This window comes from Cydia pomonella, chromosome 14 (assembly GCF_033807575.1).
Source record: "Cydia pomonella isolate Wapato2018A chromosome 14, ilCydPomo1, whole genome shotgun sequence".
NCBI lineage: Eukaryota > Metazoa > Arthropoda > Insecta > Lepidoptera > Tortricidae > Cydia > Cydia pomonella.
In genome coordinates, this window is record NC_084716.1 from 13024683 (window position 1) to 13041402 (window position 16720).

At 38.3% G+C, this 16720-nt stretch overlaps 1 protein-coding gene across 3 annotated transcripts in view; it reads right to left on the bottom strand.

Annotated features, from left to right (window-relative positions):
• The window catches only part of LOC133524981 (AF4/FMR2 family member 3), a 320144-nt gene that overhangs the window by 158594 nt on the left and 144830 nt on the right, over positions 1 to 16720 (bottom strand). For 2 of the 3 annotated variants that reach the window (XM_061861154.1, XM_061861153.1), the window contains exons 1-2: positions 14763 to 15526; positions 11940 to 12175 (exon numbers count right to left, since the gene is read on the bottom strand). The exons of the other annotated variant lie outside the window; for it this stretch is intronic. In XM_061861154.1, the coding sequence (XP_061717138.1) occupies positions 11940 to 11995 (56 nt within the window). In that variant the 5' untranslated portion in view covers positions 11996 to 12175; positions 14763 to 15526. Of the gene's footprint in view, positions 1 to 11939; positions 12176 to 14762; positions 15527 to 16720 lie in introns of those variants that run through there. 3 annotated transcript variants of the gene reach the window in all.

The window sequence follows — 16720 nt, forward strand, 5'->3', positions numbered from 1 at the left end:
AATTAAAACTTCAGTACATTATGTCATATTGATGGAATCAGTATTTAAATTAAATTTAAGTCTAGCCAAATAGTAAACAAAATTGAATTTGCATGTTTTATACGGACTACGTATATAAAAAAAGGAAATTGTTAGTTCGGCGGTTTTTGTTTTCTGCTATGCTGACAAAATACTTGATTCCGATTTTTTAATACACATACTTATAGGTTTGTTCACATACATGAGAAAATTCAGAAATTTAGTAAGGAACATGTTGATCGGCGCTACAAGTTAATACCCAACAAAAAACTAGTGACAGTAAGTTATAATATATATTATTATCAACAAGTGAATGCATTGGAAATGAGAGCGTTGAGAAGTGTGTGTAGTGTGAAATTACAAGATAGAATTAGGAACAGTGTGATAAGGGAAAAGTGTGGACTGAAAGAAAATGTAGTGACAAAAATTGAGAAAGGTATGTTGAGATGGTTTGGACATGTGGAAAGAATGAGTGAAAGAAGGTTAACAAAGAGAGTGTATAAGGGAGAAGTAGAAGAGGGAGCTGGAAGGGGTAGATCTCGGCGGACTTACTCTGATCAAATCGGGGAAATACTGAAGAAAGGCCAGGTCAAGAGCACCCTAAACCGACGAGCGCGTATGAGGAGTGTTATGAAAGTGAAGGAAGCGAAAGAGGTATGTCAGGATAGTAGCAAGTGGAAATCCGTGGTCTCTGCCTACCCCTGCGGAAATAGGCGTGATTATATGTATGTATTATCAACAACAAGAGCATCTAGGACAGCGCCTTGCGGTACGCCACGAGCATTTTATGAGCATATGTATCCACTAAAAGATAGGATGTTTTACGGCTACTAAAGATAGGTAAAGGCTCCGGAATTTCCAGGTCACGCGGATGAAATTTGCGCACTGAACCGTAAAATGTCCTAGAACAGCAAAACGAGCGCGACCAAAAATATAATGACATGCCTACATTAGCTTTATATTTTATGCGAATAATAAATAAACATTATTAGCCTCATTCATAAAACTAGTTCATGTCTGATGATTACACCCTAAATTAGTATACGACCTATTGATATTGTTACTGAAAGATTCTAACATTAATCCAAGACCAGTGCTTATATCCGAGCGTTTCTTTTTTTTTTTGCCTTTTTTGCCACTGTTGTATTTCTAGTCAGGATCACGGGCCTTTTTCATCGTTATAGGAGAAAAAACTGTCGCAAAATTTCCATACATTTTTCAAGCTTTCCTTTTTGTTACTGCCATACAAATGATACAAAGTATTAGGTATATAGGGAAATGGTAACACAATAGGAAACAACTTTGGGACATTTTTTTATCAAATTAGGATCGATGATTCTGAGTAGAAATAACACATTTATGAAAAAATACAAAATTAATAAAAGTGGCATTTTTTTAAGAAACGCTCATCCATGATATTTTTCAACTAAAGATAGGTAATACTCATACTCATACATAAGGAATACTTTAATATTTATTTCATTTCCTACAAATGAATCGGTTTTTGTTTATTACTTAATTTTCGCATAGGGGGTGTACCGAAAAAAAAACTGTAAACTTCAAATGAAATAAACTGATGCGATTGAGAACAAACTAAGATTTTTAGAATAACTACAATAAAAAGCGACTTTTAATTTAGATAATTGTCAGTTTTTTTTTATTTGTTCTGTAGCAGTGATAGGCCGCTTCTTGCTAGCGCATTCAGTGGCAGCTTTTTACGGACCCGTTTTTCATATTTGCCTGCATCAGCCCATCACCTGCTGGAATTGTTAACGTTTCCTGGCCGTTTCAATCTTCTCTTTTAATACGCTGTTGAGTTGAGCCCAATAATATTTCAGAGAACGGCACTGCAGGACGTTTGGAGCTCTTACTCTATTCTATGTCAACTGCCAAATGCGATTTTTTGTACGAAGGAAATTGTATGATTTTCGACTTGGCCTAGAATTAAGTAACACACATTTTCTGTAACTTTAGCTATCCTAACCTTCGTACGAAGAACTGAACTGACTTTCATCGTAGTTTCGTTGCACTTTAGCCGCATATCTACCCCAGTTTTTACGATAATTATGCTTCGTTTTCGCAAATTCTATTAGCAATCTTTGTGATGGGCCCAGGGTCACTTGTTCCTAGAGATCTACCACTTCGAAGCCTCTGTTCAAGAGACAACATACTAAATTAATTATTTATTATCAAATGCACGAAACTTCGAGGTAATTTTAAGTGTTTCGAAATCAGGCATGTAGGATGTAGGATGTTGCAAATTTTCTCGCTATTTGGAAAACACAATTTTCAGAGATCCGTTCTATTTGCCGGTATAAAGTCGAACAGTGTAAAACCAGAATTATTTATATTGGAATATATAAAATAATAATAAGACTTTTTAGTGCGGTAAGAAAGCCGTAGTCGTCTTACTTTGATACAAAATTACAGCGGCTTGAAATTTACAGTTTTTTTTTCGGTACAGGTCTTAAGTAGCATCTCTGTTACACTCATTGTTGAACAAAATCTTGTATCTTTATCTTATTTTGGAACGCCTATAGATATCTGGAGTTATAAGATAATTGCTAATATTAATATTAAAATTACCTTGAAGAAGATTCGGGCATTCTATGACGTTCGCCTATGATCATTACCAACACATGTGGGCACCAATACGCAATCAATAAACTGATTTACGTTAAACATGGCGCCGGCAGCTGTCATCTCAATGAGAATTGTCGAATATCATTGAGTACATACGGTTGAATGGAATCGGCACTTAGTAATGCCCTTATATCTTTATCATCATAGAGTTTCATAGCATATGGGTAGTATAATCGCTCAATCGTCATGCATTTGTCGTTTTCCTTCCTGTTAGGAAGTACGGTGCGTCCTCGCAGATTTTCCTTTGCCTTACTCCGACCTTCTGGCGGGTTATATGCAAATTGATGATGAGGAAAACTTATGATATGAATGTTAATTTCTTGCAAGCATTCGATAGAGTGGGCTCTGTCTTTAGTTTAAACGGGACTTTGGAACACTGGCTAAATTAAAAAAAGAACAGACTTCCACAAATTCTAATTGGAATTCACTGGAGAGAACATTGTTTCATAAATAAAGGTACTTATATTAAGTTAGTTAATGTTTAATGTTGTAAGCGTGTGTGCTTACATTTACCTTACAAATTACTGGCACCGATTGTGAGTACGGATCTTACTATGTTTGCACATAATTTATTGACATAAAGGAATCCAGATTTAGTCCTATTACAATGATCACCACTGCAATTTATGTTTCATAACCGTTTGTCCGTTTGTTTCTCAATGGATAAAATAAATAATTTAAAAAAAATCCTCACAAATGTCGGTTAACAAGTTTGCTCAAATACGAATATGCTTTCAAAGCGTAAATAATAAATAATTTTCAATTCACAACTGTTTTCTACCATTTTGTTTTCCTCTTTTAGACGTAAGCCGTTTTAATATAGCCATTAATGAAATAAAATATGCACTGAAAAAGTGGCGAGCCGGTGTCTAAAAGTTTCCGATAAGGAGTTGTTCCAATTGCTCATCACGTGCAAGCAAGATTGGGGCGAGTCGCACAAACCTGTGTAAATGAACCCAAGGTTCTAAAATATCGGGGGCACATTTGCGTTGGTTCGCACCGTAAACGATTCTAATACCACCCAAGGTGGATGAAACTCGGCCCTACCTACTTAATTAAGGCCTACTCCGACAAAACGTTCGCTTCCCACCGACTTGTTCAAATAAATTCTAATACTTATTCAATTATTCAACAGGGTGCAATCGGTGTCGGGATTTATATTTAATTTTATTGTCCGTTAATGTTGTTCAGTTGCTAGTGTAATAAAGGAACGTCCAAATAACTTTTTTATCGACACCGAGTTTCAATAACCAAATATTCATACTATAGATTAATCGAATGTAGACTGTAGTAACAATTAATTATTTCCGACCATTCACGGAATAAAGTACTAGTAAATCATAATTCATAAACAGCTGTAAGGTTTGGGCACAATTTCGGTTTATTAAATAGGAAAGAACTAAAAAAAAGGAGTTAATTGAACATTACAGACTAGTGTCATCATTATTGTTATAGTTAATACAGATTAACGATCTTGCAGTTATATCTCTATGCATTGTTACGTTCTGCGACAGTAATTTTCAGCGAATTACACTTTGTCGTCCGGTTATTACGGACGCCGGCTATAGCCGTTAGTTATTGCACGGTGACTAAACGTTGCCGTTGGCGTTGTGCGCATTTGTGAATATGCTAAGCGAATTAGCTAATTGCTATTTAATTCGATTACACTTAGGCCAAATTTTATGACATAATGACGTCCATAAGACGAACAGTATATTTATTTTTATTAGCACTATACTTAGTAACTAAACTGAAATTTTATTCTAACGGGATTTTATAAACCTTCAATAGCCATAGTTTACAAAGAGTATGTTATTTGACTTTAGAGACGAGTATAGCATCGTTATTCTTTACCTTTAATCTATGCTCGTATTTAGTTATATCTCAATGTATTGTTATGTTCTGCGACAGTAAGTTGTATTGTAGTGTTACACTTTGTCGTCCGCTTATCACGGACGCCAGCCACAGCCGTAAATTAGTACAATAACCAAACCTTGCCGTAGGCGTTGTGGATATTGTGATGAGTGAATTAACTAATTGCTAATTAATTTGAATACACTTAGGTCCGATTTTATGATATTATGACGTCCAGAAGACAAATAACATATTCATTTTTAACAATATACGTAGTAAATAAACTTAATTAAAAATACATATTCTAACGGACTTTTAAAAACCTTCAATAGCCATATCCTACCAAGAGTAGGTTAGTTGACTTTACAGACGAGTAACATCATTATTCGTTATCTTGCATTGTTATGTTTTGCGACAGTAAGTTTTAGTGTTACACTTTGTCGTCCGGTTATTACGGACGCCAGCTACAGCAGTTAATTATTGTACAGCGGTACTAAACGCTGCCGTTGGCGTTGTGAATATTATGCTCAGCGAATTAACTAATTGCTATCTTATTGGAATACACTTGGGCCGGATTTTATGACACTATGACATCCATAAGATGAATGACATATTCTATTTTAGGAACTTAGTACTTTTTTGAAGATTTTTATAAATATCTTCCACAGTCTGGCACTGATCCCGGATCAAGGCGTTTTGAATACAAAAAGTTACGGCTATTAAAAAAACACATCTAGTGTTTGGGTTTTGACAACCTGACCGTCGAATCAAGGCGGCATACTAGTAAATACCAAGAAGATAAGAAGTACTCTATAGCTGAGCGAGATAAAAAAAAACTAAAAACTTAAAAACAGCCTTTGCCATATACTACGCGTATGCCAACGCATGGCTAAGATATGGGATCATTTTATGGGGGAATAGCACTGACGTACCATCATTATTTATAAAACAAAAGAAGGTGATCCGCATACTGGCCAACATTAACAACACACACACACATGCCAACCACTCTTTCAACTATTCAAAATTCTTACACTACCGTCTATATGTATATCTTAGAGATGGGAAAATTTGCGAGGCAAAATACTCACATGTTAAAAAACGATACGAATTACCCACAACCCACCTATTGATACACCAAAACAAACTATTAGTACAGACCTCTAGAATAAAAAAAACATTCTAACAGCACTTATGTCTTGGCCATAAAATATTTAATAAGCTGCCTGATGCCATAAAAAATGTAGAAAGTGATAAAAAAAAATTTAAAATCATAAAGTCTCTTTTATTTAGAAAATGATACTACTCATTGAATGAATATTTAAATGATAACCTAGAGGATGAAATAATATCGATTAATTAATATTTAGACGATACATTTTAGCTCATCTAATGTTAAAGTAAATACACACTAGGTCGTAGTTGTTAATTTAGTATATAAGAAAATTGCTGTGCCCTAACAGGGTATCATGTACTGACTGTAGTTTATAAAACATCTGTATACAATGAACATGATTGCAATAAATAAATTGAATTGAATGTATATTGTGACATTTGGAAATGTATACCTTAATTCAGATCAATTGAATTGATCACTATCATCACTCTATGCTAACATAGATACTTCAAAATCTTCATTATACACTCTTGAATAATCGCAAATGCTACAGAGTTACGTCAGAATAGTCTGTTTCATCACATAAGTACCTCCGACCCGATGAAGATTAATGTCATTTTTAAAACCTAAACTATTAAAAACCACACCAAAGGTATGTCTGGTCAGAACAATACCTATTCTCCTTAAAAGGGCGCTTAATGGTGAAAAACGACTGCTATTAAAGTACTCACAGTATTACCTATGACCTTCATTAGTCTGGGTCAGTCTCGTGAGGTCGATTCAGAGTTGATTTAAAAACATAACCTTTGTCACAGTAGAAATTCTCTGTTCTTCCGAATCATTAAAATCTGTCAACTATTTGTTTATACATAATTACATATTATAACATCATTTTATTTTCAACATCTTTTAAACTATTTTTTACCAAAACGTACTTTTGTCTTATTTCCTAAATCGATAGGAACAAAATATATTTAAAAAAACGCCAAAAGAAGGTTGCAACGAGACAAAAAGGATTTTTGTTCAGTCTCCGATGCCTCCATAAAAGATATCGGAGCGAACAAGGTGCTCATAAATATCTAGCCTTAGTACAGTAGCGCCGCGAAATTACTTTCTTCCCTCTCGAATTAATAGAGTTAGAAAAATGCGGGTAGTATAACTCGCGCGCGAGCAACGTTCCTGTACTAAACCTTCTGACCATGAACTTTAACTTCTTGATAATACAGAATACACCCTTTGTTCAGATATTTGACAACACCTTGGCCGTTTCGAGATCCGATGGTAACTGTACAAAAACTACACCCTACCGGTTTCATGAATTTAATTTGCAACTTGAGACTGCGCGTAGGCAAAACAATATTGCGACATTTTATTACTTAGATTAGTTCAACAATATTTACTATCAGCATGACCTGCGAGGTTAGCTGATAACGAATTCGTTTTAAACATAGTTTTTTACGGTTAAAAGAAAACTATTAAGCGCGTTTTCTTTCAGTTTAGTAGTTATGGATATTGTCTAATATTAAAGTTTTTTTTTCTAAGTTTTTTTGCAAATCAAGGCGTTACCATGTTGGTGTAATGCGTGTAGGAATTTGGACAAACAATCTAAGTCCAATATATGTTTCATACTACGCCGGTGGCAACTAAACATACAACCCGCCCGATTATGAGCGGCTAACCTATGGACTGTTGGAACTTTAGAGTTATCACGTCACATTAGAATCTGTGTACTCCAATCTTGAACCACCCCATGCTGAAATCTTTTAGGAAGTAGTATTTCCTACGGTACTCGAAGCGTTCGCTGAAGGAAACTCGATACACGATATTAGTACAATAAGCTACGGTAGCCGTATATTTAACTAGGAAGGTTAGTTCAGGGCGCTTCTAATACAGCTTATTGGATTATCGTGAGCAGTGCCGGATTAAGAAATTTTGATGCCCTAAGCATTTCTAGATCTTGGTGCCCCCTCTGCCTAGGCTCATCCAGATTACGTAGACAACATTGTTTTTTTTTTGGTAAACTAAGTTACGTTCATGGTCGCATTACTGCTGCAATTTGTATTTTCAATCCATTACTTATTTTATCAAGGAAATTGACAGTGCTGCAGCAGAAACGTTGCAACAGTAATGCTGGTGCAGTCGCCATCCTAATGTCACCTTTATCAAAGCATGCGTGAACTAAATGACTGAAATTACCTATATCTATGATTGTGTACTTGCCTTTCCGCTAACTATGTGATTAAAACCCGCTTTGGTTCACTTCACAAATAAACCCTAGAAGTAACATGACCAAAAGTAACCCGAAAGTTACATTAAGGACTGAGGCCCAGAGGCAATTGTAATTCGTACGTGCGACAGGGAGACAACACGTCGAACGTGGTTCGCGGTTGACCCTCAGTTTTTTCAACCGTGGCGGGAAATCGTGCGAGGCCGAAGGCCAAATTGCAGGACAGCAGTGCTTGGAATTGAACCAATGGTGGCAATAGTCAAAAAACAAATCCAACGGCCATGCTCTTCATAAGGTTGAAGATCCGAAGTGCCCACTTGGCGCTTCCGAGCAAGACCTAAAGGCGAAGTTGCGAGAGGGCTGGGTTTTATAACTGACTGAAAAAAATACCCAGTGTAAGCGAGGACTAAGGCGGAGCTCCACGCAGGGTTGAAAAGAGAGCTTTTCTGAGAAGCGCATTCATGTGAGGCCAAAGGTCGAGCTTCAGCAGGGCTGAGCTCTGGCAAGAATCTATGGCCAAGTGTCTTAAAAAACTAAGTCGAAAGCTGAGCTCTTCATTAGGCTGAAAGCGCGGTCAGATCGGCGCTTTTACGTATGAGGCCAAAGCCCACGCTGCAAGAAAGTAGAACTTGGAATTGACAAATTGTGTGAATGAGTCCGAAGGCTGAGGTCCTCATAAGGTTAGGTTAGACGCCCGGAGAGTCTGATGGCGGCGCGCTATAAAAAAAAACAATGGCGAATTGTAAACAAAGCATAATGCCCAGCCGCGAGAGACGAAAGCCTGGATTTGGACACATGGCCAAGTTTATGTGAGGCTTAAGGTCAACTTTTGCATAAAGTAAAAAGCCGAGTATGAGTAAGGGTCTCCCCAAACTAGTCGACGCCGTTTCGGCAAAGCGCGTACGGAAAAAGCTTTATGTCAACGCAATAAGAGCGAATAAGTCGTAAATCGGCTCGGCCTACGCGAAACGACGTCTTTCGACGGGAAAACGGCGTTTTGCCGTAAAGCTGTTCGCATTCGTACGACGCTGTTTGCAGCCTACCGCACACGTTCGCATTCATAAATCTCCTTATACCGCCGTACGGTGCCGGAAAGAGTTGAACGGCTCCGATCACGGCCGAGTACCTACGATAAGGACCGGTCAGAGCTGGCGGAAGCCGATCAGCGTCTTCGACGGCCGAACATAGCTGACGACGGCCGAACAGAGCCGATGACGGCCATAATAATCGTAAAACATTTTTGGATCGAGTCTCAAACGAGGATATCGTAAATTAAATTCACCTTCACTTAATCTATATTGCCACAAAGAATCAACCCACGGTCGCCTCCGCTTTTGCTGCTGTTCTATCTCTTCCAACAAGTAGGCTACGATAAAAATGCTGGTAAGCCTTTTTTTCCATGCCCGTCTACGTAAAATATCCATCATCACAGGTTATTATATAATATGTAACAATTACCAAGGAAAATAATCTTACAGGTCTGTTCAATTTCAAACTCAGGTTGTTACTAACAACCAGTCTCCAAAAATGAGATTTACGATTGCCGATCACCCGCTGTCCTACATCTGTTCGTCGGACTCAACGGCTCTACCTGTGCTGTCTGACGTCTCGACGGCAGGACGGAGCACGGGAGAGCCGACCGTCGCTTTACAACTGTTGCGATAGCAAGTCGCAGGCGATCGGGCGTCTCTACGGCCGCAAGGAGGATGAGACTGCTAAACGCAGGTGTCCAACCGCGGAGACGGTCGATCGGCTAAATGCGAATAGTGTGGTGTAAAACACTCGGCGAAAGCCGACTCCGCGTCGACTGGTTTGGGGAGACCCTAAGACCTAACGAAATCGAACCAATGTGATCAGGGCTCTCCTGCTGCTCGGCATTTGGTCTCGCTCAAAAGGGCACGTGATTAGAGTTAGTTGCAGCCGATGAAATAGGCGTTTCGAACCGAAGATTTCCTTTGGCAGGATTGGCCCCTAGGAGTTAGGACCCAAGCCCAAGGGTTGATTTAGTTAAGAAGTGGAGCCACCAAGTTTTGTAGTGTATATTTTTAGAGGAGGGTGTGGGCTTTCAACTTTATCTTGATATCTACATCAGTTAAGCTAGTAGGCTATGTTTGGTATCGTTTTCGTAAAAATGGGGAATGCCGAACTCATTTACGAGTATGGTATCACATTGACACCATTCCGAAGTGGAAACATGTAGGTAAATTTTTAATTTTTTTTTTAATATTCCTCTTCACGCTTCAACCGCTGAACCAATTTAGTTGAAATTTGGTATAGAGATAATTAGTTTAGTTCCGAGAAAGGACATAGGATAGTTTTAATCTAAAAAATCATCGCTTAGGGTGTGTAAAGGAGGGTGGAAGTTTATGTGGGGAATCAATAACCGCTGCACCTATTAGAATGAAATTTGGTATGATCTACATTTTAGATTTTGTCGAAAATGATACCAAACGTAACTTAGAACCTAAACTTGAACAATTATTGACCTCCGACTGACCGACTTCGCCGAAGCTGAAATAAACCAGAATCAAAAATCTGGGTGGCATCACTTCTTAATTACATCTTAGGAAAACAAAGATTAATTCTGCTAAAAACCTTTGGTTCAAATAAAACCTCAAAATAAAAGCTTTTGGTTTTCGACCTTCGTGGGGCCCCGAACCTGCACTTTAGCCTTTGATTCCGTCATCAGTTTTTTTTATCATAAAACATTGACAATTAGTTCGCACGATCGCGGCTATGCAGCTTGGCCGTGTGCAATACGTCGCAAACCAATCTGGGTGCAAGAGATCGGGCAGCATGAGTGACAAATTCCGATCCTCGAAAACCTGTTAAAACTTCGGTGCGAAGCCGAAGGCCGAGTTGCAAGAGAGCGAAATTCGGACACGACATAATTATAAATTAATACAAAAGTGTAGATCTACTATTAAATTCGACACCCCGAGAAGGCTGAAGAACAAGCTCCACGTAGGGTTGAAGACAAATAGCTTTCTAAAACTGAGCTCTACGTTGGGTGTAAGGCCCTTTGACCCAAAGGCTGACAGACTTGCAGAATGCTGGCAATCAAAAATCAACCACGAACAAATGGGTAAAGTATGAGGAAAAAATCAGGATATTGCAAGCCTGATGGAATGGGTCTCCTCGTAGGGGCAAAGGCCTGCGTTGGAGACGTGCTTACGTGCCCTGTACACGATGCACAAAGGTTCATGTACAAACTACCCGTTTTTTTTGCCAGCGATTTTGGTGCCCCCCCAAACGTGGTGCCCTAAGCAAGTGCTTATTTTGCTTAATGGTTAATCCGGCACTGATCGTGAGCCACGGCTAGCTAGTCATTGAGCAGCTCTAATATAGACGTCACTCGTCACTAATAGCGTTTTATAATGATTGTACGTATTGTCGTGAGCTTTACCAACCTTGCAAGCTGTTATTCTCATTGTTAAATAACATTTCCCTCCCATAAGATGTCCCCCCAAATAGTTCATATAATTATAAATAAATAAATACATCGAACCTAATATTTCCACCATTAAAACCAACAGTAGCGCCACTGGACCGTTACAATGGGACGTTCTAAATTATTTAGCTCTAAATTACTTAGCTTACATGGAAGGTTTTGAATGAAATGATAAAGTTTAGAATTCGGAAATGACAATTACAAATTCTGCAGGCATCGCCATTCGACTAAGTTGAAGTACAGATAAATAACGTTGTAAATGTTATTTATCGATAACAGGGTCTATATAGACTGGACAAACAAATTGAATCACCAAATTGGTGTAGTTAAGTCGCTAGTAATCGAAGAAGGGGTATCAATATCAACCAATATCAGATATCACCTATGTAAACCACTTTGCCTGCGAATTAATCGTTAATTATTGATTTGTTTGTTTACTGATGTAAATATTCCTTATGTTTAGTTGTTACAACACAAACCTTACTTTTATGAATAGATGTCGTTTTTGTTTAATATATTTACTTGTACACTATACACATAACGAGTAACTCGGTAACTTATTATGACGTAATGCGACATAAGCTATTATACCTATACCTACTTATTTAAAACAAAAAACAATATCTTACCCAACAGCGCCGTTCAGGGCGGAGACCAAGCCGGGCCTCTCATAGCACATATGCATACCAGCAATCTCGGTGGTAACGTCTTGTCAAACACAACAATAACTCAACAACACAAAAACACTGCGCACTTCACTTAAACAATATTCAAATTAGTTACAGAGTTTCAATCAACTCCGCGAACGAACATTTTCGACGGGGATAAAGTTTTGCCAATCGTCAATATTCGCAATTAACAAGTACTGTGGAACAAACAGATGAGTTAAGGACTTAGAGGCATAATGTTACTCGTGTCACGTTCCGCTCGATCGATGCAACTGACGAATTAGCATTCATGCCCGATGACAAAGGAAAACAAAACAAAGTCACCGAGTGGACCTACAATCATGAGCTATTTGCATAGGCTAAAGTAGCAAACATTAAAGTAATGGGATAAACCAAATTTATATAAACTTTTCCTCGACTTTATCCCATGTACTCATAAAGAGAATCGAGTTATAAGTTGGCTTAGAAGGAAAATATTGGAGCAGGGCTTCGCTAGCGGCGTGACGTCACGAGGAAAAATCAAAAGGCAAATTGTCGTCATTTCTCTTCAAATACATTAATCGAGGTCGGGATTAATTGAATAGATACACGTGGAAATGTTAAAATATCTTTAACCTTTGCAAGTTGAGATGTCGGATTCCAGAAATGTTTTTATAACGGCAGTCAGATTTGACCGCATAAAGCCTTTTTATAAAACCCTGAGGAGAATGAGGTTTAATCTTAATTCAAGAAGTGATTACTTGGGAAATTTCCGGACGGCCCGATGATTAATTGCGAGGCAGGGCCGCCGATACATTTTGCCTTATTTAGCACCGAACCGAGTAAATAGGATGTGGCGGCTTTTTTCTTAGGGTCATGAGGAGCCATTACTCGGATGTTTTCCCCTGTGATTGATCGGTGTTACGTATAACCATCGCCGACACTGTTTAAGTCTGCTGGATTTAATGTTGTTGTTATTAATACCATATTCATTAAAGTTTATTATGTTATTGGGCAGGACAAGATCATAGGATATTACAAACCCTTGGCAAAAATCAGAACATTTAGTACAACAAAGAGAATTTAGAAGTCTTAACTGACTGATATGTTCTTTGATAGTTTGTGGGCGATTTTTATAAAGCTTTAGACTCGAGGGACCAAACAAAAAAGCTCTACCCCATACGATCACCCTACCTAACCTATGAATGCGGGTACAATATCTTCTTCAAAAATGTCTGTCAAGGTTAACAATCATATTTGGTACTCGTAAACCGTGTATTTTTCTTTATAAGCAAAATTTTTACATTCCACATCTCAAACACATTTACCTATAATGTGTTTGAGATGTGAGAAAAACTTAAGTAAGTCACCTGTTATATGTAGTTGTGACGTGTTCGAATAGACAATACATGTTTAAAAGACACACACAAACAAAACAAATGTCTATTCGAACACGTCACAACTACATACAACAGGTGACTTAAGTTTTTTTAACTATAACTTACTTAGATTTAAACGGAGCTCGAATTCTCCTTCTTCGAAGTTTAGTCAAAGGCAACCACCACATCTAGTTCTCACCTTAATCTAAACTCCTCGGTAGTCTTTACAAAAACCATTCGCATTTAAGTGCTTTAATACTTTTCTTTATCCACGTAAGTGATTAAAAACGTCAGTTGAGATGTGGGGATAAGGTGGGCCGAGACCCTTTTTGGTAGCACAATAGGGTCGATATAGGGGTAAACAGTGGAGTAATGCCGTAGACAGGGCTCACAATTTGTGGAATCCTCGGCTTTTACAAGTCAATTGAAGGTAACCCTTAAGACGGTCCGTGGGAATATAATCGTAACCCGAAGACTAAAAGACCCGAGGGGCACTTGATTGACCACCCGTCTTATTTACAAGGGAATCGTTTAATTTTCTAAATCTAAAAAAATCTTATGTTTAATTAGCTTAATAGGGTAAATTTCTTAAGGTATCGTATCGTACCTACAAAAAAAATCTAAATTTTCTTAAGTGTGCATGAATGTAATTTAAATTCTTCATGGTACTGCTGAATTTGTGCATACAAAATTGCAGACCTCCAACACAAAGAATTTTAATCATAAACACACGAGGAAACCCTACAAAGTTGAAACGCAAAAATTTCCAGACAGTGAAATGGGTAATAGAAAAATACAACAGCGTTGTGTGGAAATGAGAAGAATTAAAAGCAATTATTGCATTCCACTAATTGATTTATTTTTAAATAAGTGTAATAAAATATGTGATCGGGCAATGATTTGTCGTTTTCGTCGCAAATCAAGAAAGAGGTGGTCCCCATTTAAATGAATGGTGTTTGTTACTTCAAAGCCAGGCGCTCAGGTAATTTGCGTTGTCCTCAATTAACATTATCTTCAGAAGTAACATTAGATTAATTAGTTTTTTTAATTAGTGGACCAATAATTAAATACAAATGGAGTCTTAATATCGTTTATTTACTTTATTCTTACACGTTAAAACAAGACAGAACATTATTTATTCTCATTTGCAACTAATAAAAATAACTGCAGACGTTTAATTGGTCTCATTCGTGCCCTAATTTAATGTTTTCATTTTATCTACGTTACAGAGCCCCAGTGCCCGAATCATAAATTGTCATTTTATTAACCCCGAGTGTCAACAGGCCAGTTTTTATGTGTAGCATCGTAACGAATTGTAAATTACAGTCGATAGCATCATGAAATAATTCCCAGTTCCAACGATCGAGTGCGTCACGGGTGAGTCAACATCATGGACATAACATCCGTCGAAGTGGGCGATTCTTACAAAAAGCCGCGAAGGCGACCGCGTCCAATTCCGATCCTACAATCCAACACTGCAATCCAAGTGATCACTGACAGTTCACGCCACAGATTTTACTGTGACGGGGCGCCGGCACATACAAGAGCGCGCATCGGCAACACGTGCGCATCCCGCAGGGGGGTGCAAGGCGCATCACGTCCGAAAACCCGCCAAAACCGAGTTCCCCGCGCACCCTTGAGAGCTTGGAAGAGCAGGCATGCGCTGACGGTGTGGCACGACTGAACGGCAGGCGAGGACGCGCGCGACTGCCGCGAGGCGGGGCGGGAGCGTCGAACGCACTACGCTCGCAGGTTATCGTCACTCGACTACACAGATAATGATGTCAAAAGTGGATCGGACTAATGTTGTCTATTATGTTGTAAACGTTCCCAATACTCGATATTGCACCGTCAGTGAGCCTCCCAGTACGCTGCTGTAACTCATCTCCCGAATTGTCCAGATATGCTCAATCATCTTCAGAGCCGAAGAAAGCTTTGTTATGATAATGATCGATCCAATTATGTTCATTTCCTGTCAATTAAGTAGAAGGACAATCTTCTCATGGCAGCTCTTTTAAATAACATTTAAAATGTAATTGACACGGAATTTAGTTTTTCTTTAGTGGTTGTTGTTACAGCGCATTACGGTTGTTAGATAAGCGTAGACTGTAACCGTTTAATCTTTTCGACGATGTATTTCGACCGATCATAAATACCTTCAACAAATAGCAAAATCGAATCCATACATTTGTGTACAAATACAAATAATTTATTTATAACGCCAAGTTACATGGTTTTCATATCATTACTACTACTAGAAACTAGATCTAGATCATTACTAGTGTTCGCGTCCATACTTTTGTAAAGTTCTTTAATATATAAACTGTTACCAAATATCCCGTGAGATGGCGCTGTACCGGGAGTGGCGATTTCTACATCACGCTATCGAAATGTTTCTAGGGATTGTATATAAGGGTTTGGGATTATTTTTAATATATTGGCTTTATTTGTGACTGGTTGATTATATTCATAGTCAATCCTCCTAAAGTAAAGAGCGCCCTTTTTGAGAATTAGGAGTACATACATTGGTCCTTAGCGAACCGGAATGTACTGGGCCTTAAGTGTTTTAGTGGTCTTTCCTGCGTCAAGTGGCAACAGATTGTTGTCGAGGGTGCAGTCTCCGAGGGCGGCAGCGGATTTGGAGCAGTCGACGGAGTCAGCGGCGCCGTGACGTCACGGTGATCAACTTGGCGGGAAAATTCAACTTAAGGTTCAAGTACTAGTGAAGTGAAAGTGTAAGAAGATTTCAAACTGTGAGTACATTTTATGTTTATCTGTGGAAAGTGTCATAAATTGAACTGTCACCTGTCTAAATAGTATTTGGAATGTAAAGCTGTCAAGTTTGGACTTAGTAAAATTCATAGATTAAAGTAGAAATTTTCAAAGTGTTTAGGACTTAGAATAGTTTAAGAAAAAGTGATCCGACGGGGAACCTATGCCCGATTTCATATCGAAGTACATCACCCGAACACTTAGAAAATTTGAGAGCAAAATTGGGGACTTAGCAGATTTACGAGCAACTAAATTGGGACCTTGAAAATTCATGAATAGTTTTGTTGGGACTTGTCATTTATCAAGATGAGTAATAAGATGGAAGCGAGTATTAACTTACAACTAGATCAAAGTGTTCGTATTACCAAGGCATTCAGTAACTACAAAAAGTCTCCGAAGGAGCGGATTACCATCTCGTACGTTGAAACCAGACTCGAAAGCTTAGAGAAACTATGGGAACAGTTTTCACGTATTCATATGCAGATACTGATGTTGCCAGAGCAAGATTTACTACAAGACACTGCATACATGAAGGACGATGTGTATGATGCGACTAACGAGTTATACATGGATTACAAATGCGAACTCAAGAACGCTTTCAGCAAGTTGAAT